General features: G+C 54.7%; 1 protein-coding gene across 1 annotated transcript in view; it reads right to left on the bottom strand.

Moving 5' to 3' along the window:
* Positions 1 to 26,003, bottom strand: part of PARP1 (poly(ADP-ribose) polymerase 1) — a 36,299-nt gene that overhangs the window by 3,452 nt on the left and 6,844 nt on the right. Inside the window, exons 3-18 of the mRNA XM_054713088.1 lie at positions 23,160 to 23,275; positions 21,576 to 21,790; positions 20,890 to 20,989; positions 19,286 to 19,402; positions 18,408 to 18,584; positions 13,234 to 13,381; positions 12,032 to 12,172; positions 11,129 to 11,371; positions 10,835 to 10,903; positions 10,492 to 10,624; positions 8,218 to 8,413; positions 6,122 to 6,250; positions 3,896 to 3,979; positions 2,484 to 2,606; positions 1,861 to 1,989; positions 429 to 527 (exon numbers count right to left, since the gene is read on the bottom strand). Of these exons, the coding sequence (XP_054569063.1) occupies positions 429 to 527; positions 1,861 to 1,989; positions 2,484 to 2,606; positions 3,896 to 3,979; positions 6,122 to 6,250; positions 8,218 to 8,413; positions 10,492 to 10,624; positions 10,835 to 10,903; positions 11,129 to 11,371; positions 12,032 to 12,172; positions 13,234 to 13,381; positions 18,408 to 18,584; positions 19,286 to 19,402; positions 20,890 to 20,989; positions 21,576 to 21,790; positions 23,160 to 23,275 (2,219 nt within the window). The remainder of the gene's footprint in view (positions 1 to 428; positions 528 to 1,860; positions 1,990 to 2,483; positions 2,607 to 3,895; positions 3,980 to 6,121; positions 6,251 to 8,217; positions 8,414 to 10,491; positions 10,625 to 10,834; positions 10,904 to 11,128; positions 11,372 to 12,031; positions 12,173 to 13,233; positions 13,382 to 18,407; positions 18,585 to 19,285; positions 19,403 to 20,889; positions 20,990 to 21,575; positions 21,791 to 23,159; positions 23,276 to 26,003) is intronic.

Genomic DNA, 26,003 nt, shown 5'->3' with positions numbered 1-26,003 from the left:
TTGACTTTTAGACAGAGTGGAAGGGAGGAGGGGGAGGAGGGGAGGAAGAAAAGAGAGAGCACATCAATTGGTTGCCTCCCTCAGGTGCCCCGACTGGGGCTGGGGATCGAAACTGCAACTGACTGGGACTCGGACCAACACCCTTCTGTCTGCGGGCCGACGCTCTAACCACAAGCCAAATCGGCCAGGGCAAGGCACTTCATCTTAGATCTCTGATAATATTTCCCGATTCTAAAACCAGGTTTTAGGCTAGGAAACGTCCTTAAAAACAGAATAAACCCACCCCCAAACCAGGAGACTACTGTTTTTTTCAGCTCAATAAAGGAAATTTCCCCTGGTTATTTCAAGCAAAGTTAACTGCTTTTCTCTACCCAGGCCCAGGTTGGAAGAAGGAGCAGGAGGAGCCGGCAGGGGGCGGAGAGCCCTACCTCGAGGACTTTCAAGTCATAGGCATTGTGTGTGGTCGCGTGAGTGTTCTTCACGTACTTCCTGATGACCTTGGCTTCCTCGGAATCCTTGTCCACCACCTAGGAGAGGGCGTCTGGGTATCAGAGCACACAGTGGGAGGAACAGCACAAGCTCAGGTGCACAGGTCACATGGCCATGGCCTTCAGGAAAGCCCGATGGGACTGAGAGCCCAGGCCAGCGGCCCCACAGCTGGGGAGGCCCCGGCCAGGGTCCCACTTCCTTGGACATGCCTTCTTTGTGCTACGAAAAAACTAGAAACCTGGGCTCTGTCAACAGAGCCTTTAGAACAAGGAGCCAGCTCCAGTCCAGTTCATGGAGGTAAGACACGTGGGCCAGGAGGGGCACCCCAAAGCCATGACTTGCAATCCAAAGCGGCAAGGATGCTGCCAACCACGTGGCACTGGAGGGCGGGGCTCTGGACTCCTCAGGGCCACGCACACCACGGCTCAGGCACCACCCACTCCCTCCCGTGAGCGTTAGGAGAAATGCTGGTCCTATTTCACGTTCGTACCGTGTTCAGAAAACAGGAATCCTGCTGTCCTTCCAGGCTTAGCACAACAACGCCTTCACCAAGAACCGACCCCAGCCTCCTATCATGAAGGCGCCCCGGGCACCACACACGACACGGGATGCTCCCTGCTCGGACCCACAGCCTCCCATCACGAAGGCGCCCCGGGCACCACACGTGACACGGGATGCTCCCTGCTCGGACCCCAGCCTCCCATCACGAAGGCGCCCCGGGCACCACACGTGACACGGGATGCTCCCTGCTCGGACCCAGTCCTGTGCTTCGTCCTAAGCGAGGAGCAAGGGCTCTCTGTAGTGATACAGACCCGCCCTCCCGGGCTCAGCAGCCTCCAGGGAACCCGGACCCTGTGACTCTGCAGGGAGGACACAGGGCTGAGCAGAGGCGCCTGGGAGCCGAGACCAGCTCCAGGCCAGGGGAGCCGGAGCCGAGGCTAACACCCCTCTCAGGCCAGCCTCCGGGCAGAAGTCCAAGGACTCCGGGCGTCACCGGGAGGGCAGGGACCAGCACTGTCGTTATGAGGTGCCATCAGGCACGTCTACTTCTGAAATGGACACCGTAACTCATTTAGGGCTCCGACCACAGTCTCCAAAAACAGCCCCCCTGCATAAGGAAGAGACCATCGGCCAGGCCCCTCAAAACCAAGCCGAGGCCTTGGCTGGAGGCCTGCCTTGCACCAGGTGCTCAGCTGTAGGGGAAACGGCCCGCGGCTCTCCAAGGTCAGCGCCTGGGACGCGGCGGCCAGGCCGGCGTGTGGCCCAGCCACCGGTGCGGGAGCGCTCCGGGAGACCCGGCACACACGGAGGTTTGGGGACCACGCACTGGGGTGAGCGCTGAGGATGCATCAGAAAGGGTGGGCCTGTTACCTTAATGTCGGTTTTGAGCTTCTCGTAGTTGACATCGATGGGGTCCTTGCTGCTGTCCTCAGACCCTCCCCGGAGCAAACTGTAGGCCACCTCGATGTCCAGCAGGTTGTCCAGCATTTCCACCTTGGCCTGGAGGGACAGAGAAACCCTTGAGCGAGGGGCCACGTGAGGGAGAAAGACTCGCCAGTTCTGGAACAGAAAACCTAATGCAGATGACGGCCTAAACGCACAGTGAGGGGGGGGGACCCCAGCTGACCGCGCAGCCTGTCGCCGTCCAGTGCACACCATGGCGTGTCCCTGTGGCGGGCGGCGGAAGCCGTGAGGCTGTGGGAAGGCCGTCTTGCCTCTCGCCCCCACTGGTGACAGGTGGCACTTACACCGGCTGCCTGGAGAGGCAGGGAGGCTCTCCCACTCCCGGCTTCCCCACCGAGGAGGGGAAGCGGGGGGAGCACCACATTGCTCTGCCCGTGGTCTGTCCCCACCATCGTGGGCAGAACCCCACTTCACAATGACACCGGAGGGGCCTTGCCCGGGCTGGCCCTGCCCTTAGGGACCACGACGTGGAGGGAGTCGCGGGGCAACACGGGAGCAGCAGCGCGGCCCCGCAGACCCAGAGGCGCTACCTGCACGCTGTCCGCGTTGCTCAGGAGCGGAGGCTTCTTCATCCCGAAGTCGTGGGGGATCAGGGTGTAGAAGCGGTTGGAGAGATCCAGGATCTGGGAGTCGCTGCTGCCCTGGGACAAGGCCTTGAGGGGAGGGACAGACGGACACAGGCTGAGGCAGCGCGAGGCCCAGCGCGTGGCTGGGCTTCGGCGGATCCGGCGCTCCGTGAGTGCAGAGCCTTCCTGCACATCTTTCCAGGACGACCGCCTTCCTGTTGGTGCCCCACCCCCCGCAGCGGCAGGACCTCCGTCCTCAAACTGTGAGGCTCCGCGCACAGCCCGCTGCCCATCGAGTCTCACTGGCACGGGAGCTGTGGCGTTAGAGCCGCCGCGCAGGGTGAACTGCGTGTCTAGGTGGTGGCTCATGGGAGTTGCTGTAAAATTATTTCCGCTTTTCGTATGCTTTGAAAACTTTTCATAATGAAATAAAAGGGGAAAAACCCTTTGCTATAAAATCCAGTCTGGCCTCCTTCATCCACTGAACTTCACCTTTACGACCGGGATTCCTTTCAGGAGGTCCAGGTGGCGGGCTCAGAAGGGCCAAGTCCCCCTTTCTGCCACGATGACATCAGTGCTCGAGATGCAAAGGTGTCAATGAACGCACAGAGGGAGGAGCTGGACCAGGGACACTGCATGCTGGGCAGCAGCCTCGGACCCAGGATGGCACAGGGGCAGCAAGCGGGCATCCTGCAGGCCCGAGGCCGCGAGTCTGCTTCTCACAGGACATCGGCGTCTCTGAGTCGTACAACTTGGGCCTGCGGCCGTCTCCCGCTCTGTGCGATGGTGGGGACACGGTCCCAGCTGGTGGGGACACTGCCTGAGCCCAGCTCTACGTGTTAACGGCTCCGTGTCAGGGGCTCTACTCCAGCTCCCGCCAGAAAGCATCTCCCCGGCCCAACTGCCCTCTGTGTGCTTTTCTTCTTTCACAAGCCGAGCCTGCCCCGACCCGCACCCGCACCCACCCCCCCAAGTGGAACCCTCCAGGGCACGGCTGGAAGGCTCTGTGGAGGGGGACTATGAATGAGGGTGAGACATTATTTAGCTTCCTACTCGGTAACTTCCCAGCAACTGCGTAATAAATTCAGCCTAATTCAAAGGACACACAAATAAACCTGAAGTTTTTTATGAGGCAGGAGAAACGAATTCCTCATCAAGCTCACAGGAAGTTTACTGCCTGTCTCATCAGGGAAACACTGCAAATTCACTGGGATCCTCTCTCCCGGCAGCACTTGTCCAACTGAAAACATCTCAGTCATCACGGACTGGGGCCAGTACATCCCTGACCTTGAGCAAACGTACTGCTGCACCCGAGACCGGGGCTGGCCCCGGAGAGCCCCTGGCAGCCGGGACGGAGCAGGGCCGCCCTCGCTTACCTGCTGGACCTCACTGAGGATCGAGTATGCGGCCTGGATCTGCCTTTTGCTCAGCTTCCCCAAGGGCATCTTCTGAAGGTCAATCTGCGGAGACAGGGGATCCCCTGAAAGGCAGGCTCTGTGCAGCAGGCGCCGGGCGGGGTGGGTGGGTCACCTTCTCAGGCCTCCCGGGGCCCTGATGGAAGCATCCGGAGCTGCCCCCTCTTCCTGGGGAGATGCAGTCACCCAGCTCCGCAGACTGTGCAGTCCGACCCCCACTCAGGGCCGAGAGTCTGTGAGGAGATTCTTGCTGTCATGAGTGTCAGGGAGAAGCCCGCCAGGCTCTCCAGCCCCGCGTTCCACGTGAAATAGCCACGCACTTCCGGGAGGCGCACGCAGCGCATTCCCCACTCATTCCCAAGCGAGGACGCGGTGAGCCAAGGCCGTCCCGGAAGGAAACCACCATAAGTGACTTTGAAAGAGCGCGCTCCTGGACACACACGTTTGTAGAAAGTCACCAGTGTGTTCACATCAGCCACCACACGGCCAAACGTTCGCGCTGACAGTACTGCTACTGCCCCCCCCCCCCGCACCCTCGGAACCCCCACCAGGAGAGACGCTGCCATGGAGAACAGATCTGCAGCCAGAAGGCCTGGTCACCAGCTCCTCGCTGTGCACCCACTTCTCCGCCCTGGGCTCCTATCTGTAATCGGGGGCCCACGTCCTCTGTGAGGGACCTGCCCGGACTGCTCCCCCGGCCCTCTCACATCCGTGCGCGGGGACCCCGCGCTGTATCCTGAGACACTGCCTCTGGGGCTATTCCCAATGGGTCCTCTGTTCCGGGGCCCAGACCCCCTCACCCCCCTCTGCCTCCCCGGGACCTGCAGTGCCCGGGACACAGATGGAGCCGAACAAGCACCTGAGACACGGAACCACGTGGGGAGAAAATGAAACAGCCACGGACGTGCTCAGTTCACCAGGCAGAGCGGGGCCAGCGTCTAACGCTTCCTCGGCCATGGCACCCACGTGTCGCTGCACCCTCAGTGCTGCCGATCCTGATTGAGGGAGGCGGGCTTCCGGGAGTTAAACAGCTGGAGCTAACTCTGGGGGAGAAGGTGGACGATCTCTTTTGAACCGAGGAGCTGTAATAAAGGCCGACCTGTCGTCTGGACTACAGAGTGGTTCTGAAAGCAGAGCCAGAGGAGGAACTCCGGAAGACGTCCCGACCCAGGGCAGCGCGAGCAGAGCGGCGAGCAGGCACTGTGAGGGGAGCGTGTTCCCCACGCGGTACGTGTTCACGTTTATTTAACAAGACTGGTCTCTAATCTGCACCCTCAACACACACACAGGCCAGGAACACGGGGCTGAGGCAACACAAGCCGCCCCCTCGCTCGGCAAACAGACTGGAGGCACAGCCCTGCGGCCGGCTGGGCAGCAGCTCCAGCGGCTCGGCTCCAGCGGCTTGGCTCCCGGCTCCCGGAGGACCTGAGAGCGGGCGAGGCCGAGCCCAGAGCCGCCCCGCAGCACAGGGAGGCTTCCCTGGAGTCACCAGGCTCTGGGCGGAGCGTCCTCCCTCCCCTGGCACACTCGCTCTGGGCTCAGACGTCACCTCCTCGCAGGGAGCACCAGGTGCCCCCCCCCGGGCATAAAGCCCCCAGGGCCACCATGTTTACCATCCGCCCGGTGACCCGGCCCCACGGGACACCCGCCAGGCGAGGAGCGGGCACCCTCCTCCCCCCTCTCACGGCTGCCCTAGCCTGCTTCCGGGCAGGGCCCAGCCCTTTAGGTGAGGATTTCTGTAAATCACAGAAAAACCACAGTACAGGAAGCTGGGAATGACATGTGGGGCAGGAGAGAGGGGCTCAAACCGCCCCCCTCACTCAGCCTGGGGCCCAACCTCTCCCTCAAACAGCGGGAACGAATTCCATCTGTGAAGCAGGTGTCAGGAGTTCCCTGCACTGCTGTCGACGGCGGTCACACTTCTACTGGAGTGGGCTGCGCCCCGGACTGCCTGCTTGTGGGGCCGCAGAGAAGACGCTACAGACCCTGCCATGGCAACCAGGGGGAGCAAAGGGCAGGGGGACCAGGAACCCAGGGGACACTCTCCAGCACACCTCTGCAAGCACCCCGGCCTCAGCACACCTCATCCACCTCTGGCTTCGGAGCAGGCCAAGATGCCAAATCCAGAAGAGCTGCTGAGCGCCCACTGGCCAGCACAGGCTCAGACAGGACCACCGTTGCACGCACCTCATACTCCACCATGGCCTTCTTCATACTCTCCACGTCGAAGATCATCTTAATGAGGTTCTGGACCGGCTTGGGGAGCTTGGACTTGGTTCCAGGGCTTACTGTCAGTTTCTTCACCGCCTCTTCATCCTTTGGGGGAAAAGGTAAGTTACGGAGGAAAAGAAAGTCAGTAAGAGACCCCATTGAACAACCCAAAGTGGCAGTGGTGTTTGGGCTGCAGGTAGAGCACCCAGGATGGAGTGCCACCAGCAAAAGGCTAGGCACCAATCAACAGGGTTTGGGCGGCAGCTACCAGAGTGTGCGCGTTTGCAGAGGGATCAGGCACTTCCAGGCCCCCCCAGTCCTCTGACTGCCCCCTGTTCTTACTGCAGCTGCACTGCCACCACTCACACCCCCCACACCCTCACCCCTTCCTGCTCCTTGTCTCCTGCCCTCGGGCTGCTGGTGTCCTGCATGGGAGCGTGTTTAGTGCCCACTCGTGCCCAACCCAGAAGTGCTTGGCAGCTAGGAGGGCAAACCCTGGGTCGAGGGAACAGGGGACAGAGTCTCCCCCTTCTCTTGCACCGCCTCCCCCCGAGGCCAACTGCATGAAGGACTAAGTCTACACAGCCTTCTCCACAGCCCCAAAGCCTCAAGCCAGGCAGCCTGACCATGTTCAGTGCATCCAACTAGGCCAACCCCACCCCCAAACCCTCACCCCTCCTGATACACTAAGAGCAGGAGGCTCGACCCCCACCGCCTGCAGCCCAGCCTATGCCAAGAGCACACTGTTCCGGAGATGCCTCAACGTCTCACTTCTGAGCCCCGTGGGGCAGGGCGATGCTGCCCATCAGTGTCCGCAGACACATGTGCTTCGAGGGCAGGGAGCGGGCACTGGGCGCTGCTCCTGGGACCCGCGGGGCTGCCCTGATGCAGAGACCTGTGCCGTGCCGTGCTCATGGCTGTTGTGGGTGAACTTTTTTTTTTTTAATGTACTCTTAACACGGAAACACTCAGCTTCTAGCTCTAACCTCACCGAGGAACAAACTCTTAACGGGCCAAAAAGCCTTATTTAAATGCACATACTCTGGCCCTAGCTGGTTTGGCTCAGTGGATAGAATGTCGGCCTGTGGACTGAAGGGTCCCAGGTTCGATTCTAGTCAAGGGCGTGTGACCGGGTTGCGGGCCAATCCCAGTCGGGGTTGTGCAGGAGGCAGCCAATCAGTGATTTTCTGTCTTCTTTGATGTTTCTCTCTCTCTCCCTCTATCCCTTCCCCATTCCTTGCTGAAATCAATAAAAATATATTAAAAATAAATAAATAAATACACATACTCTGCAACTCAGGAACTCCACCTCTATGAATAATCAGAGGTATAGGTATTTTATGTTTATCAGCACTGCTATAACTAATACCTGCGACTAATCTAAACCCCTATCGGGGGAGGCACATTATATTGCTTGGGTAAATTATGAATTATGGCTGCCCACAGGATGGAATTCTATAGAGCCTTAAGAAATGATTCTCTAGATCAGTTCAATACAGTAGTCACTAGTTTTGAAATGCGGCCAGTCTAAACTGAGATGTACAGTAAGCGTTAAAAATACACCAGATTTCAAAGAAAAGAAGTTAAAACCTCTCCACCTCACACTCATGGTGCGGACCCCATTCATGAAGGGTACTGGATTTTATTGAATGCTTTTTCCTGGTCTATTATGAAGATCATGTGGCCTTTAACCTTTATTCCATTCATGTTTTATTACACTGATTTTCGTATGGCGAACCAACCTTGCCTTCCTCGGATAAATGCCTCCTGTGCTGCCAGACTGCTAGTGTTTTGCTGAGGGTTTTGCATCTAGACTCACAGTGAATTGGTCTTCAGTTTTCCTACGATGTCTTTATCTGGCTTTGGTATCGGGCTGACACTGGCCTCCGATAATGAGTTGGGAGTGTTCCCTCCCATTCTGTTTTTGGAAGTTTGTGAAGGACTTGTACTAATTCTTTAAACAGGGGTAGCATTCACCAGGGATGCCATCTGATTCTTGGGATGTCTTTAAAAGCATAGGGTAATGCTTCCCTTTACAGACACCAGATGGTGTAAGCGGATCCCGTGATTACCTGGCCATAGTCGATCTCCAGGGGGTAGAACTTTTTGGGATACTTTGTGAAGTTCTCGGAGTGCCAGGCGTTCCCGGTTTTCTCTTCGTATAACTTCATGAAGTGCTCGACGGCATCCTCCTTGGACGGCATCTGCTCCAGTTTGTTGCTGCCAATCACCGTGCCCACGCGGCCCCAGGACCGGAATATCCAGTACCTGTGAGGGCAGCAAGGGAGAGGAGGAGCAATTACCAACCTGTGGGTCAGCTGTCACATTTCTGGAGGTTCCCTTCCCGGACAGTCCACTTGGGTGAGAAAGAACTGCCAATTGCCTAAAATGACGAGTGACAGCGGAACGAAGGGAGCTGGTATTACAATAAAGAACATTTATTTTACTTTTATTGAATTGACGGTTATAATAACTTTAAAGTAATTAAACAATGGCCTTTCAAACTGCCTATAAAAAGTGCCCAAAGAAATGCAGCAAGTATCCTTTAGAAGTCATGCGTTTCAAGAGATGCAGCCATTAACAACATACCCTCACGATAGCACAGAACTTGTGGTTCAGCTCAGCTGAGGTGCGATGAAATGGCAGGTGTGGGACAGTGGCACCCAGGGCCAGCAGCCTCAGACACAGGCTCCCATTGTTTCCATCTCAACTTAGGGCACACCTCATGGCACTCTCTAGCTCCTGGGCTGCCTAGCTTTGGCTAAGTTAATTTTTCTTTTCTTAGTGGAAGTAGTGGGTAAGTTAAATCTTACATCACTGTTAAGTATAAATATAAAACTTGTATGCGTTTTAAGGTAAAGCCAGAGTTCAAATGCTCGGGCAGTGTGGCTCAGTGGTTGAGTGTCAACGTATGAACCAGGAGGTCACGGTTCGATTCCCGGTCAGGGCACATGCCTGGGTTGCAGGCTCCATCCCCAGAGTGGGGCGTGCAGGAGGCAGTTGATCAGTGATTCTCTCGCATCATTGATGTTTGTCTTTCTCCCTCTCCCTCCATCTCTGAAATCAATAAAAACACATTTTTTAAAAAGAAAGAAAATTTGGGGCTTCCTGCTGTTTTCCTGGGCTGTTGCCCAAAAGCATATAAATTTGTTCTATTAGGTTCTTTCGCCTGGAAATGTTTGGAAGATACCACACTGACCTACCTGAAAACATTTTCTGGCCCTAATAACCCACACAACCCTTTCCCTCTAAAACCCACAAACCCAGGCCCAGGAAAACGCATACATCCGCAACCACCATTAGGATTTCTGGCTGGTGGTGGGGAGCGTTCCTCTCACTGCCTGTCATTTAACTGACCACGCCTGCATTTCTACAGAAGCCCAACCCTTCTCCTGCGGTACAATGTACATCTAGCTTTCCGAAGGTGTATTTTTACAAGCAAGAAACCATTTCTGACTTTCAAATCTCTGACCAGAGGAGGTAATGAACTAAATGACAGTTGCGGTGTATTTCTTTAGACATGTTGAGTAGCCAACCAAATACTTTGCATTCTTTATGGTCGCCTCTGACGTCCCCTTTTCAAATGAAACATTTGTGGAAGATGAAGAGGCAGGGAGAACGTGAGCCCGTAGACGGAGGCTGGCAGGGTTCAGTGCTGGCTTTTCACTGCCGGGGCTGCCACCGCGGGGTTTGCCTTCCCCCTAGGAAACCTTTTGGGTCTCCTGGAGTCACAATGGTAAGTGGTTTCCGTGTGCTAAGAGAGTTTAACATGTGAAAGTAGTTTTTTAAAAGTATTTTCACCATCAGAATGAGCTCCTTCCACGAACATTCCGCCCACACAGCCCACTCCACGTCGGCTGTAATGGGGACGTCAGCCAGGGGTGCGGGCGGAGAAAGCAGTCCAGCCCCTCAGCACCCAGCACTGGCCCTCGCCGCGTTCTATCAGGTTTAAAAAATAACAACAAAAAAGGCAAATCCAAACCTCTTTAGTAACTAGAGTCTGGAGGAAAATTTGGAAGTTCAGTTCTTGCCGAACGTGACTTGCTCCAGAAGTGGAGAAACATGAGTGAGGGTGTGAGAAACTCTAGAATTTTCAAGGGAACGTAAGGAGAGCTGGGGGATTACGTGACACACCCCAAGGAGACGGCCCGCTGGACGCAGGAGAGCCAGGCTGTCGGGACGTGGCGTCCTTCCTCTCCCACCGAAGCCTCATTGCGCCCCTCGCTCCCTGTGAGGGGGCAGGAGGCCCAGGCACGGAGAAAGGCGGGTTCCCGAGGCTGACGGCACAGCCAGGCGGCCCCCTCTCCTGGAGCACAGCTCCCCGAACGCCCCGTCCCAGAACACACCTGCTTCCTTTGTCATCTTCCAGGAGCTGCAGCTTGTAGTAGGAGTTGGTTCCTTTAACGATGTCCACCAGGCCCAGCGTGGCGCTGAAGACCTTCCCGCCTTTCTCCAGGACGTGTGCAGAGCGTTCCAGACCTGTCACGGAGGCAGGGCTCCATAGCTCCTCCTCCAAGAGGGGCCAGGGTGCTGGGGGAGGGGTCTGCGGGCGGAGTCCACACCTGCTGGAACACCCTCACCCCACCTCCGGACGCTCCCCACAGGTGTGCTCTCAGGACAGGATGTGGTGGCGGGAGCCCGAGGGCGAAGGCGGGCCCCATTCTGCTCCCGTCACCCCTGCTTGCTCACCAGAATCAGGATCAACAGCAGCTCCTCCTTTAAGAGTTAATTTCACCGTCTTTTCAGATTTGTTGTTTCCTGGGAAGGGGAGAGAGGAATGTGAGCATTAAATTAAAAGTAAATGCAAAGGGGGAAGCAAGACAAGTGGGTCATTTCCACTTGTATCCGGTGCTACCACGGGACCCGAGCGCCTTCCACACCCAGGCCGTTTCAGGGGCACACGCAGACGGGACGGACAGTGCCCAGGACCCACTGGGCCGCTGGCATCACGGCTCTGCCCCAGATGGCAGCGCAGGGCCTCACCTTCCTCTTTGACGGGGGCCTTGCTCTTTTTGGAGACTGCAGCCCCCGACTTCCCTTTTGGGGCCACGACTTCGACAGGCTCCTCCTTCACCTCGGCCCCCCAGGGGGACAGGAGGTGGGCCGAGACCAGCTCCTGGAAGCTCTTGGTCGAGGCAGCGACGTCCTGGAGGAAATCCTCAGACACCACTCGAACGCTGCCCTCTTTTACTTCCTCCATCTTCTTACTCATCTTTTCCACCTCCTCTGTCCAAATCAGGCGGGAAAGAGAAGAACAAACAAGTTTAAAACGGATGTTAAGTCTCAAGCTACTAGTCACACTTACTCCCAAGCCCTCATCCCCTCAGCTCTTTCCTTCCAGCCTCGTGCTCTTGGGCTATTTCCACAACGGCCTTTGCCAGCGACATTCCCTTCCTCTCCGGCACGATGAGCCAGCGCCGCCACCTCTAGACCATTCCACAGAGTGAGAAGTTAACAGGCATCCACAGAAAGAGGGCCCGGAAGTCAGTATGTTTGGAAAATGCTGTTTCTCTGGTCTCAGAGATATTACGATGGTCGTCGGTATAATAATGCGGCCAAGAAACCCATTCACCGCTGTTTAGCTGCATTTCCCAAATGTACTGAAGCTGCAAACTTTTGTCTTGGCAGCAAACCTGCGGACCCCTGTGGCAGAGCGCCAGGCGGGGAGAGGAGCAGCAGCCTCAGCCTTTGGCGGGAGCAGAAGGACCGGACCCGCTCCGTCCAGAGCGGCGGCACCAGGCACACCAGCCGCCGCCCTTCCCCCAGAGCAGAGCAACCACGCTGTCCGTGCGACACGCTGCGTGACCTCAGCCTCACCTCCTCCAATCCTCACCACGATCGCGAGAGGAGAGAGCGTGACCTCGGGTGCCAGGGAGGCGCACTCACTTTTAGTGCTGATGCACAGGGACGCCTTGTTGGCCGTCCCAGTCAGCTTCCCCCCGAGTTTCTCCACGGTGGCCTTCACTTCATCCTTGCTCCGGGCGAGTTTCCCAAGAGTCAGGATCTTCATGTTGGACAGCGGCTTATCTGGGATGGGAGAGGAGAATCGTGAGGCAGGGCGGGGGGGAGGGGAGGGGCTAGAAAACCAGGCAGCAAGCTCTCAGGAAAAAGCCGGAACAGGCTGCAGGGCCCCTGGACAGCCTCAGCACCCCTCTTTCGTCAGCTTCTCCCGCGGGAAGAATATGAAAACAGAAGCAAAGGCTACTGGGAAAGCAGAGGCCAGCCAGCCAGTGCCATCGGAGAGCTGCACTCATCCCTGGGCACAGAAAGGCTGTAGCTGGAGCCTGGGGACCAGGGACAGGAAGCCGGCAGAGGATGGGAAGGAAGCAGAGAGGTAGGTCACGTGAACGCCCAATCACTTTTCTTCTCCTCCTCCCATTTAAAAGCAAACTGCCACTTCTTACGCAGTACTTAGTAATCAACCCATTGAAAATCGGACACGTCCTTGACAACGCAAAGCTCCCACAACAATGACGGGAGACAACCGATTCCAGGGAGAAGGAAGAGCCTGCACTCAACCCCGCTCGACGGCCTGGACAGGGCGCCATGTTTGCGACTGATGGGAATGCAGTGCTGGTGGCATCCTGCGACAGGAGGTGCCGCAGGGAAAAGTCCTGCCAGCCCGCCCCCCCGCCCCCCGCCCCCCGCGGACACAAAGGCAGTGGGCTTTCTCCTGAGAGAAACAGACAGACCCCGCTGCTCTGCTGGCGCGGAGCCTTCTCACTAATGCTGCCCAGTACAGAGGCCTCTGCACGCAGAGGAGGCCGGCGCTCCGCAGGCTCTGGATGCCGGTGGGAGCAGGGCTCCCGGGGGCAGGACAGCAAGACCCGGAGATGCTCTGCAGTAACTGGGCAGACACCCTGCAGGCCATTCCAGGTCCGGCCATCTACCTGGCCTCCCTGCTCCTGCTGGGGGGGGGGGGGGGGGGCGGGGGGCGGGCGGCACGGGAGGGGGACCAAGACAGGGCTTCCTCACAGGATCAGCAACAGTGACCAGAGAAAGACAGACAGCCTGTCCCCCCCAAAACACAGGACCTCAGCTCCCCCCCTGCACGCCCCCGCCCCCCCCCCCCTTGCCCGGAGCGCTACCTGGTGGGGCAGAAGAGTTCGTGGTGGTGGGCGCCGAGGCTGTGGGAGGCGGCGGTGCTGCTGCCACGGGGGCACTGGTCTCGGGGGGGAATATCCGGTCCTGCTTTTTGACCTTCAGTTTCTTGAGGTAAGGGATTTCTCGGAATTCCTGAAGAATTTAAGTTTCAGTTAAGAAACCAGTTCTCCCTTGAAATAATCACCTGATAGAGCAAAGATAATTTCTGTTGTCCAAATTAAAAATCTCTTTTGTAGGGAGTGGCTATAGGGTTAAGCCTCGGGCTGACCTGTTGGCAAAGCCGCAAACAAGTCCCAGCTTAGAGGGCACAGCCCTCTTAACATCAAGCTTGATCTTGTGAGCTCCCTAGATCCTTCCTGGGTAGCTAATGGGCTGTGGGAGGTGCAGCAAGTGCTTCCAAAACAAGTGAAACTCACAAGAACATTGTAACTATGGTGACCACTACCTTGTTTACCTCTGGCTATAAAATAAAGGCTCAGCTTGTTGTCTGGATCTCTCTCTGTGGCCTCAGCCAGGCACAGGAAGATCCACCTAGACCCAGCTTATTCTCTGTCTTTTCTACATCCTTCGCCGCCCTCCCTCAGGCTTGCCGAACCCTTGCCTGCGCTGGCACGGCACACTCTTTCTTCTTTTTATAATAAAGAATAACATTAAGGCCCTGGCTGGTTTTGCTCAGTGGATAGAGCATCGGCCTGCAGACTGAAGGGTGCCAGGTTCTATTCCACTCAAGAGCACACGCCTGGGATGCGGGCTTGATCCCAATAGGGGGCATGCAGGAAGCAACCGACCAATGATTCTCTCTCATCATGGATGTTTCTCTCTCTCTCTCCTCCCCCTTCCTCACTGAAATCAATAAAAAAATATATATATATATGTTTTTAAAATATATTTTATTGATTTTTTACAGAGAGGAAGGGAGAGGGATAGAGAGTTAGAAACATCGATGAGAAAGAAACATTGATCAGCTGCTTCCTGCACACCCCCCACTGGGGATGTGTCCGCAACCAAGGTACATGCCCTTGACCAGAATCGAACCTGGGACCCTTCAGTATGCAAGCCGACGCTCTATCCACCGAGCCAAACCAGTCAGGGCAAAAATATATTTAAAAAAAAGAATAACATTAAGAAAACGTGAGGTTCCTAGTATGAATTATTACAGATATGGAGCTTAATTCTAGCACTCCTACATGTATGTTAGAGTGTGTGCTGTGGATGCGGTAAAAAAGCTTTAGAGAGCAAGTTTGCCATCTGCGAACCACTGCTGACCCGGACTACCACCTCCAGGCCTCCTTCTCAAGTTGTTCCCCTCCAGTCAACCTCTCTGGGTTCCCATGCCCGTCCCATGACTACAGGCCCACCGACTGCTCACACTGGGAGATTCTGCAGAGGGAAATCTTAGGAAAAACACACAGCAGAGCCCAGTCGTGGTCAACGTTCCGTGCAAATCCCAGGATCAGCACAGCTCTCTCCATCCCATGTGATCTGCAACGGGCTGTGCTCAGTGGTCACTGGATTAACATCAAATACAGTGGGTCCCCCACTTAGCTGCCTTTTTAAATATATATATATATATTATTATAAATATATATATATATATTATTTATTGATTTCAGAGAGAAAGGGAGGGAGAGAAAGATAGAAACATCAATGATGACAGCAAATCATCGACTGGCTGCCTCCTGCTCGCCCCCTACTTAAGAAAGTTCCAGCAAGGCAAGCGTTAACCTAGGAGCTGAGTTCTAACCCAGAGGCGTGCTCCAGGGCTGCAAGACGGGGAACGCGGGAAGGGCTCCTCAGCAGTGACCGCTCAGCAGCCTCTAACAGGCTAAGCAGAGGTGTGCGACGGACCGACCGTGGTCTGCTGGGAGCCGCAGGCCGTCAGCTCCCTGCTGCTGGAAGTACAAAGAACTAGAGGCTTGTGTTCACAGGGCGGTGAGAGTGTATGTGAGGAGGAGAAGGGCCACAGAAGGCCAACAGCCAGATCATGAAGGGCTTCGGTATCCAAGCTAAGGAGCTGACCTTGACTCTGTGGGCCGAGACCCTGGGGACAGCAGAGGTACTGCACCGAGTCTACACACCCATGAACTTGCATGGGCAACAAGCAAGCCGTGGACCTGAGAAAATGCCTCACACATGCAGACACCTTTGATTTTAGAGGAAGGGAGAAAGAAACATCGACTGACTGCCTCCCGCATGCCTCCCACAGGGATCGAGCCCGCAACCCGGGCATGTGCCCTGACTGGGAATCAAACTGGGGACCTCTTAGTGCATGGGGTGATGCTCAACCAATTGAGCCACACTGGCCAGGGCTGCAGATACCCTTTTAAAATACCCCTTTAAAAATATAGGTAGATGCTAGTCCTGGCTGGTGGCTTGGATGGAGTGCTGTCCAGTACGTTAAAAGGTTGTGGGCTTGATTCCTGGTCAGGGCATAAATAGGAAGCAACTGATGGATGTTTCTCTCCCTCCCCCACTCCTCACTCTAAAAATATCAATAAACATATCATTGGGGAAAAAAGCATGTATTCATACACACACACACACACACACACACACACACACACACATATACATACATATACAGTAGAGGCCCGGTGCACGAAATTCATGCACAGGTGTGTGTGTGTGTGTGTGTGTGTGTGTGTGTGTGTGTGTCCGTGTCCCTCAGCTTGGCCTGCACCCTCTCCAATCTGGGACCCCTCGAAGGATGTCTTACTGCTGGTTTACAGGGATTGGGCCTAAACCGGCAGTTGGACATCCCTCTCGCAATCCGGGACTGATGGCTCCTAACCCCTCACCTGCCTGCCTGCCTGATTGCGCCTAACCACTCTGCCTGCCGGCCTGCTCGCCCCCAACTGCCCCGCCCCCACTGCTGTCCTGCACGCCCAATGCCGCTCCCCCCCGCCCCCCCCCCCCCCCCCCCCCGCGCCGGCCTGATCATCCCCAACTATCCCCCGCCCCCGGGGTCCTGATCACCCACAACTGACCCCCCACTGACAGCCTGCTCGCCCCCAACTGGCCCCGCTGCTGGTCTGCTTACCCCCATCGGCCCCACCCCTCACCAGCCTGATCACCCACAACTGCCCTCCCCTCTTGGCCTCTAACAGCCTCTACCTCAACCCCGCCACCATGGCTTTGTCCAGAACATCTGGAAGGTCTCCCAGTCTAATTAGCATATTACTCTTTTATTAGTATAGAGACCTGGTGGGGGAGGGGGGGGCAACTGCAGGCCGGCCACGCCCCCATGGGGTGGAGGTCCCCGCTGGGGTGCCTGGCCAGCCTGGGTAAGGGGCTGATGGCTGTTTGCAGGCTGGCCAAGGCCCCCCCCCCCGCCCAGCGGAGACCCTCACCCCATAGGGGTGTGGCCAGCCTGGGTGAGGGGCTGATGGCTCCCAGCCCCTCTTTTTTTCCTTTTTTTTTCAGTGCCTCCTTGAGCGGAGGCCAGGGCCGGCTGGACGCAGGTATCTGGGATTTATCTTCTATAATTGAAACTTTGTAGCTTTGAGTGGAGGCCAGGGTTGGCCAGGGAGGGTGGGAACCTTGGCTTCCTCCATCACTGGGGGAAACCCAAGCCTCCTGCTCTCTCCAGCTCCGTGGCCGCCACTATCTTTGTTGGGTTAATTTGCATACTTGCTCCTGATTGGCTGGTGGGTGTAATGGAGTGGTGGTTAATTTGCATGTTTCTCTTTGATTAGTGTAGATAGATACTGTGCAACCGTATCAATCAATCTAAGCAACCGTTTGACTGGTAGCTATGACACTCAATGAGCACCAGGGGGCAGACGCTCAACGCAGGAGCTGTGGAGCGACAGCAGCTTTGCAGAGTGCCCTCTTGCATTCTGGGGCTTGAGGAATGTTGGACTGCTGGTTTCGGCTGATCCCCACAGGCCAGTCCAAGGGACCCCACCTGCCCAAGGGACCCTGCTCACTCTGCAGATGCCCTTCAAGCCCAGGCGCTGCCCCAGATGCGGCCAGCCAGGGAGGGACCATGGGAGGCCGGCTCCAGGGCGTGTCTGGCCAATCTTGCTGAGTCCTGCCCCGCTGGCCACCTTCTAATTTACTTTCACTGCACAAATCCATGCACCCGGCCTCTTGTTGATATATAAAGCACAAAATAGTTCACATCATTTACTTTCTAATTTTCTCAAAGATAGAAGGAATATAAATACCACAAAAGGGCCTGTTAAATCTGTATATTCAGAAAAACTGAAAATACTAGTATTTCTATAGGAACTGAGGAATCACTGTAAGATATTAAGGGTGTGGGAAGCAACAAGGCCAGATTTGCTGAATGAGCACTCAAGAAGAAGGACTGAGAGGGAGGAGTAAATTATGGTAGTGGACAGAGGAGGCAGGAAACGAATGAGCTCGGGCAGGAGGGCCGGCGGAACCATGGAGTTCTGTTCCAGATGCTGGGTTAGCAGTGCCAATGGGACACTCAAGTACCAATGACCAAGTGCTTACTACATGGCACCCTTCCAAATGCTCGCCCATCAGAAGTATGCACAGGGAGAGAGAACCAGATGATCAAATCCCGAATCCTAGTTAGTGGCAGTCCCAACTCTGCTCCAGGCAGCTGGGTGCCCGCTCAAGCTGAGTTCGAGGACACAGGTGGAGTCCTTCCAGCAGACAAGTCCCCAACTCCCCACCCTGCCCACAATTCCAAATGAGGTTCCTCAACTGAGATTTTGCACCTGAGAATTCAACTTGTAGTTCCATTATAAAAGAGATCAAAATAGAAGATAACTGAACTCTGGAACCAGCTCCCCCTTTAGCTTAAAAGCAAAGAAGTATTGTTAAGAAAAGCTCTCCTAACATAAAGGCAGGAATGGTCCACTTACTCAGCATCTGTCCCCTGTGCTCAGAACAGTGCCTGGCACAGAGGAAGCTCTTGCTGAGCAGCAACAGAAACGACCCACATTCTTGGCCCGCAGGAGGGCTTCACTCCAACCGGACAAGCCTGCACTCCAGTACGAAGTGCTTTGGTTCGACATCTGTGAAGTGTTTAAACCATGGAGCCAATAACGTAACTTTACATTCTAACTGTGAGGAGGGGCCAGATGTAAAGAAGCCTGAAGAATGCTGCCCTGCCGTCGTGGCTGCTTGGAGGGAGGGGACCATATTTTTCAGTCTACAGACCCCAGGAGCCCCCACTAACCTTTGGAATCACCCATTCCTTCCGGTTGGGCGTCTGCGTCTTAACCATACACTTGGTCCAGGCAGTGATGTCCCCCGTGCAGTAGTAGGCGTCACTCTTGAAGACCAGCTGGCCTGAGCACTCCTCGCAGGGGAGGAGGGCACCGAACACGATGCCGTCAGCCACACGGTCCAAGATCTGCCAGTGGAGAAGCGTGTCAGAGACAAAGCGTGACAGAGACAAGAGGGGCCACAGTGCCGTTACCCACGTGGGATGAAGAACCTGCAAAGTGCATGCACCACCACAGAAGAGACGGCTCGCCCCAGGCTTGCTAACTGCCCACCCCTGGCCGGCTGGTTGACAAGCAGAGCTTAGATTTTTGTACTTCTAAGTCCACGCACGTTCCTGCAGTTCCCACTGCCCTCGGGGATTGAGAAGTCAAGGGAGAGCCAGAGCACCCACTGCTTCTGCACGAGAACAGTGCCACCCTCTCCCCAGAGCCGGCAGGACAGGCCTGCTGGGGAAGCTGGTCTCACGAGGGGGTCCTCCTCCCTCCAGACCTCACCGCCCTGGGGCAGCGTGGGCAGAGGCAGCAGAGAGCTCCTCAGGCCGTGTGGCGTGAATATACAAGGACAAGAGAAGGCCCCTTCAGTCCTCACCAAAACCCTAAGCCAAGGGCTACCTTGGGGAAGGTGCCGGAGGGGCCTGGGAGAGCCCGCCCTTCCTGCCCCTGGGAATGGGGCCACGATGAGGCTGCCCGTGCAACACACCACGGAACTGCCACTCCTCCCAATGAGAGCCGGCAGGTGCTCAGCCGAGGGCCTCCACACCCCAGAGGACAGTCCCTCCACAGCGGCCTGGCCGCCTCCCTCGGCTCCCGCAGCACAAAGGCCGCTCACCGCCGACTCCCCGGAGGGCACTTGCTGCTTGTTGAAGATGAGCAGCTCTTTCAGGTCATTCGTCGAGCACGCTTTCTTGAGCTCATCCTTGGTGTTCCAGATCAGGTCGTTCTGGGCCTGTGGACAAGACCCAGCCGCTGAGCGACCAGCTCTCTTCAGAGAGAGAAACCCACCACCGGGGGAGATCCCATTGGCCTTGCTCGTCTCCAACCTCATCCTTAACTGAGCTGCTCTCCAACGTCAGCCTCATCAACAGGGAAGTGTGCGCCCAGCCCCACTCCTGTGGATGCCAAGGTAAGCCCAGGGCGCAGCCGCTCACCACCAGGGTGGAAGGTGGGCAGACCACGGAGGGACATGGGAAGGCTGCTGCCCAGGAACCAGGGTCCCTGGAGTCAACCCCTCACAAACAAATGCCCGGAGACTCAGGAAGGAGCCTGGAAGCTCCTGGGTCATCAGCCCCACATCCGGTACTAGGGAGGTGGGCGTGGCTGCTCTCCCCAATCTGGGAGTGCATGGGGGAGGGGGTGTCCCACACCTATTTCCTCAGTGCGAAATAGCACGCCTCTACTGCAGCCAGAGGTGGACCCCAACAACGTTTTTTACAAAGGGCAACCACACCAGATTGTCCTTCTTATCAAACAACTGGAACAAGATCAGAAATCGCTTCTAATGTTCACACCACTAGTAAAAACCGAATACTTATGTAAGACAGCCAAGCAGATGCCTCGTGGAAACAAGTTTCTAAGAGAGACAGCATGTTCTCCCTCAGATCCCCAAACAGCTAGCATTTTCTGATTAACAATTTGTACTTTGCTTCAGTGCATGTGTTATCAACAGTGATGAATCTCTGGCCAATGACTACTGATTTAATGGGAGTCTTCTTTTCACTATGTTGACTTCTATTCCTTTTTCTTTTAAACAAGAGCTTCATTAAAAACAAAAGAACAAAAACCAACCAACCAACAGCAGTAACAACTTTCTCTCTTCAAGGCACTTGTCTAAGGCAGGGGTGTGGAACCTTCTTTCTGCCCAGGGCCATTTGGCTATTTATAACATCATTTGTGGGCCATATAAAATTATCAACTTAAAAATTAGCCTTCTATATTTGGTCAAACATTGCATTAACTCACCCCTAACGTCTAGCCAGGGCCAGACCATGATTTCATGGGCTTTGTACAACCCCGGCCCGAGGTTCCCCCACCCCTGGACTAAGGTAAGAACGTTTGGCATTTTTTAAATTCCTCTTCAGTTTGCATGCTCACCAGCGACCCTACAGGTCCAGGATGCAGTGACGTACGGTGTGGCTGAAGCAGGAACCTACCAGCTCAGTGAGGCTGGTGCGGGGGCCTGACTCTCAGCTCCTGCCTGAGCCTGGGTGCTGGTCTGGCACCTGGAGCCCAAAGGGAGTTCTCCTTCAAACAAGAACCGTTTCTTTGGGGGGAAGGAAGAAAGCCACGTGGGGGAAACCATGCTTTTTAACAGCAGCCATCAACCTGGGAATTCCTACAGGTCTTGGTAAATGGGACACACACCTCCTTGAGCCTTCTTCCCAGAACGAGGGAAGAACTGAGGCAGAATGGCGAAGGACACAGCTCAGCACTCACCTTGAGAGCCTTTTCAAGCTTGGCGTCCTTGTCTTTCTCTTTCTTAGGTTTCTTCTTGGGCACTTGGTCTAGTCCATCTACCTCGTCGCCTTTCCTCTTTCTGAAAGAGACACAGAACATAAGAGAACCAGAGCCACGAAAACTCGGACATTCAACGACGTGGGCGCCACGTCCCTTGTTATTTCAACTCTCTGCAGGCCCCGCTTGCCGGAGTTTGCGCGGACGCCATCCCCTTCAGAACATACTCTGTTGCCAAGGAGAGATTTGGGGTTGCTCCAGAGCCTTGGGCCAACCCAGTATAGAAGTCACTGGTGGGTCCTCCCACCCCAATGGTAGCACCATATGAAACCCACGCCCTTCTAAATCTTCAGCCAGGGAACTGCTCCCCTCCCAACTCATGAAAAACCCGTGATGATCCTCCCAGCACCATTTCTCAGAGACACCCAGACACAAAGGAACGTCCACAGGAGGCGGCCATGGGGCCAGGAAAGTGGGTCATGCAGGGCCCACAGGATCAGACACCAGGAGCAGCCTACAGCCCTTCCCTGCCGCCCTCCCTCAGTCTGCACCCTGGCTTTCTCAAAGTTAGCAAGGGGACACAGGACTGGTATGGAACCTGTGGGTTCTCTGGGCCTCCACCAAGCCCCTCATTGAACCCCCAACCCTCCCGCTGGCCCTCCACCCACACTTCGCTCTGGACTCCCGGGAGCTGCTTCTCCAGGGCGTCCTTATCCTCCGGAGCAAGCAGGCTGAAGCCCTTGAGCTGGCTCGCACTGTATTCGGGCCGGAAACCCAGCTCCGCCCTGTTCTCAACAAAGCATTCTGGGTGGTACCAGCGGTCAATCATGCCCAGCTGGGGCTTCTCCGGGTCCAGCATCTTCTTGGACAGGCGCACCTGGCCCTACAGGAAAAACCACACGTGGTACTGAGAGACAAGGAAGGATGGGAGACATCAGGGCCGGGGGTGACCAAGCCGGCCCGTGCTCAGCCAGCGAGGCCTCAGGCCCACCTCAAGGGCGACGTGAGGACGGCGGGGAGGTTTTGGCACTTTTATGCCACCAGGGAGTGTGTGTTACCCTCAAGCCCCTGCACCCCATTTTCAATGGACTCAACTTTCACTAGTTATGTATGTGCCTGGGCAAGTTAAGGAAGTGGAAACTGAACCTTGAGAAAGAGGTGGCTAGCGAGGCTCAAATTAAAACAAAACAGCCCCCAGCAGGGTGTCTACAGAAGGCCCCCCGCGCCAACTGCCCTTCAGGGAGAGGCCTGCACTGCGTCTCTGCCTCCGGAGTCAGCCCTGATAACGGAGTTCCTGGAATCTCACTTCAACCACCAGGACTGAGGCTTTCCCCATCCCGAGCTGCACGGCTCTGACCAATCAGAGTGGCTCTATTTTGACCCATCAGGACAGTGCCTTCTGGACCAATCAGAGAATCTGGAGTCCTTATTTGCATGAGGATGGCGGGGAATTCTGTCCACATAAGCCAGCTCCCCTGTGGCTAGGAGACCCCGAAGATGGGACTGCATTTCCCCAGTGTGTTTCACAGCTGTGCTCTGTCACCACCATGGAAGCTATCTGCACTGACTGAAGCTTCCTTCTTCACCGCACCCCAAACTGGAGGTTCCTGTACAGCAGACTGGGCAGAGCTGAGGACCTGCACTGCACCTGGGAAGCTACACTCCAGGCCCAGAGCCTGAGGCAGGCCTCCAGTCCCAGCAGGGACTTTCTGCTGCCCCCCCCACAGCCCCCCTTTCTTCCATCTGTTGAACCCAGTCCCTTCCATCCTGCCCAGCTTCACAATTCCAGGCCTGACATTCCTAGGAGAGTTCCATGACTGTGAGCTCCAGACCCGGGCAACGCAGCATGAGGGGTGCTGACACTACGCAGAACTCGATTTCAGGGCAAGCATCCCTCAACAGCCCACGCCTTCTGACATTCCTCTCAGAACTTAAACCTTTGCCTCACATTTTGTAGTGATTAAAGGTAGCTGGAGATCTTTTAATAATGTCATGATTTTCCTTTCTAAATCCCACTGCCCATCTCCAAATTCCTAGCACAGGAATCAAATGGAGTATCTGCATCAGATTAGGGCAGGGTGACAGGCAGAGCACAGCCCGTCCTTGCACCCCTGTGCTTCCACAATCGTCCAGGTAGCGTTCCCAGTCGGCTGTCCTTCTTCAGGGACAACTGGCAGGAAAGGGTGGTTAACGAAGTTGGGGACACCCAGTGGAAGAAACCCCGAGTCCGGTGTCTGAGCCCCAACCCTCACCTTGTCTATCTTCTCCAGGCAGCCCTTGCAGGTGCTCCTGTTGGACTTGGCATACTCGGCCGCGAAGTCGCCCAGGGTCTTCTCTGTCTTACTGCCAGCTCCGCCTTGGCCTTTGCCTGGAGAATCAGACACAGCAATGTCAACTCACAGCGTGTCCCGGCCGCCCCGCACGCCCCTGGGGTTCTCCCAGGACACTTGTTCTGGGTGGCTGCGGTTGGTCCGTTTCCTCTGTGCCATTTCTAACCGCTGTGGGTGCTGAACACAGCGTCTCTTCTGGCAACAAAACAAAACCTTCCCCAGACAGGCTGCTGGAAACAGCTCAATGTCCGCTGGTGGCTGTCTCACCTCCACCTCTCCATTTCCTCTGGCACCCCCCTCACTGTGGAAAGCACTTATACTGGTGAAAGTTAGATGCTGAACTAAAGGGAGTATCCTGGGACAGACACAAGTCTATGTAAGGTAGCATACGGTAGAGGGGGCATTTCTCATTAGTGGGAAAAGGCTGAATCATTCAGAAGAGTCTTGGGGATAAACAGCCAAGCATCTGGGACAAAAGCCAGGTTCTTTTCTGATATAAAAATAAAGCTCCAAGGCTGAGTGTTTTCCTATGATCAGGAATGAGACAAAGCTGTCTCCTCTCACCACTTACTTGACATTGTATTTGAGATTCTAGTTAAGTGCATTAGGGCAAGAAAAAGAAAGAAAAGGTGCAAGTTTAGAAACGAACAAGGAAAGCCATCTCTATTTGTAGATGACATGATGGTATACGTGGGATACCTTAGGAATCTACAAAAAAGCTACCAGTTCGATTAAGTGAATTTAGCAGATTGGCAGAACACAAGGTCAATAGAAAGACATTTCTATACGGCAGCAATACACGTGCCACAAAAAGGAAGTGAAGCATGCTATATGTAATCAGCACTCATTCAGCCCTGGCCAGTGGCACCGTCGGCAGGAGTGTCATCTGTCCCCCAGAAGGTGGCTCCCCGGCCGCAGCAGCTGTGGGAGGCAGCTGGTGGATGGAAGTCTCCCTCTTCTTCCTCTCCTTCTGCTACAACCGATACTCGCTCTCCAGACCCTTTTTGACAAATTTACTGTTACTTTTATTCATTCTGAGCTGTGTTTCTGACCATAGTTTCCAGCACATCAGAAGCAACTGGAAACAAATCCTCTGACAACAGTTGTAAAAAAGATAGGAAGATAGAGAAAATAGTTTAGCCCGGGCACAGCTTGATCATAGAACAGGTTAAACCGGCTCAGTTTAGGAAGACAGAAAACGGAGAATGTGGTCTCAGAGGATCTCCTTCAAAATCTGCTAAAAAAAATAAAATAAAATTGCCTATTCAAAATTTAAAGGCATCCTAGCACGTTAAGTTTGTAGATATCGACAGAGTCAAAAGATCCAGAATAGCCAAGACAATACTGAAGAACAGAGTCAGAGGACTGCCTTTAACACTTACTATAAAGCGACAGTCACCGAGACAGCATGGTGTTGGCAAAATACACAAACTGATCTACAGACTAGAGTAAGAGCCCAGCAATGCACCCACACAAATATGGTCCAACTGACGTTTCAAAGGAGCAAAGGGCAATACAACGGAAAACAGACACCGTTTCACCAATGGTGCTGGGAACGGGACATCCACATGCAGAACCAGGAGTGAGACAGACTCACACCCGCTGCAGAAATGAGCTCAAAACGGACCAGACTCAGATGTCATGTGTAACCCAAAACCATAAAACTCCTCCTGACACAAAGGAGGAACTCTAGTTGAGCTTGGGTATGATGATGGCCTTTTAGACACATTAACAGACACGATCCATGAAAGAAATAATTGATGAGCTAAATTTCACTAACACTGAAAATGTCTGCTCTGTGAAAGACATTGTCAAGAGAATGAGAAAGACAAGCTACAGACTGGGAAAATGCATTTTCAAGCACAGTTATTTAAAATATGCAAAGAGCTCTTAAAACTCAAAACAAACATTAAAAAATGGGGAAAATATCTGAACAGCTTTCTTACTACAAATTAAAACAAGACACCACTACACACCTATTCGAACGGTCAAAATACAAAACGCCGACACCACCAAATGCTGGCAGAGATGTGGAGCAACAGAAATACTCATGCATTGCCGATGGAAATTCAAAAAACGCTACGGCCATCTGAAAGAGATTGGCAGCTTCATACAAAACTAAACATACAACCTAGCCATCACCTTACTTGGTATTTACCCAAATGAGTTGAAAAACTTAGGTCCACATAAAAACCTACATATGAGGGTGCAAACTCATAAAAATTCAAAAACCAACAATAAAAATACCTACATGTTTATACTTGTTAATAACTGCCCAAACTTGGAAGCAACGAAGATGTCCTTCAGTATAAATGAACTAGTTACCAGTACGAATAAATTACATCTAGACAATAGAATATTATTCAGCATTAAACAGAAATGAGCTAAAAAAAAGAAAGAAACGAGCTATCAAACCACGAGGAGAGACCGGCCAGTGACTCCGTGAGGTGCGCGTTGTCCTGTGCACAAAAGGCTGCCGGTTCGATTCCGGGCCAGGGCACACACCCGGGTGGTGGCCCCAGCTGAGTCACACACGGAAGCACCGTTTCTCTCACTCCGATGTCTCTCTCTTCCTCTCCCTCAGCACACACTCAGGTGAGGGTTAAAAACAACCCGGAAGAGGCCTGCAGGAACCTTCAATGCATGTGGATGTGAATGAGCCAATCTGGAAAGGCTCCTGTGTGAGTCCAATGCGTGACCTCCGGAACACGGCAGAACCACGGAGACAGTGTAAAGGTCAGTGCTGGCCAGCGGCTGGGGGCAAGG

The sequence above is a fragment of the Eptesicus fuscus genome, chromosome 24, assembly GCF_027574615.1.
Source record: "Eptesicus fuscus isolate TK198812 chromosome 24, DD_ASM_mEF_20220401, whole genome shotgun sequence".
Taxonomy (NCBI): domain Eukaryota; kingdom Metazoa; phylum Chordata; class Mammalia; order Chiroptera; family Vespertilionidae; genus Eptesicus; species Eptesicus fuscus.
This window is presented reverse-complemented; position numbering and strand designations above follow the sequence as displayed.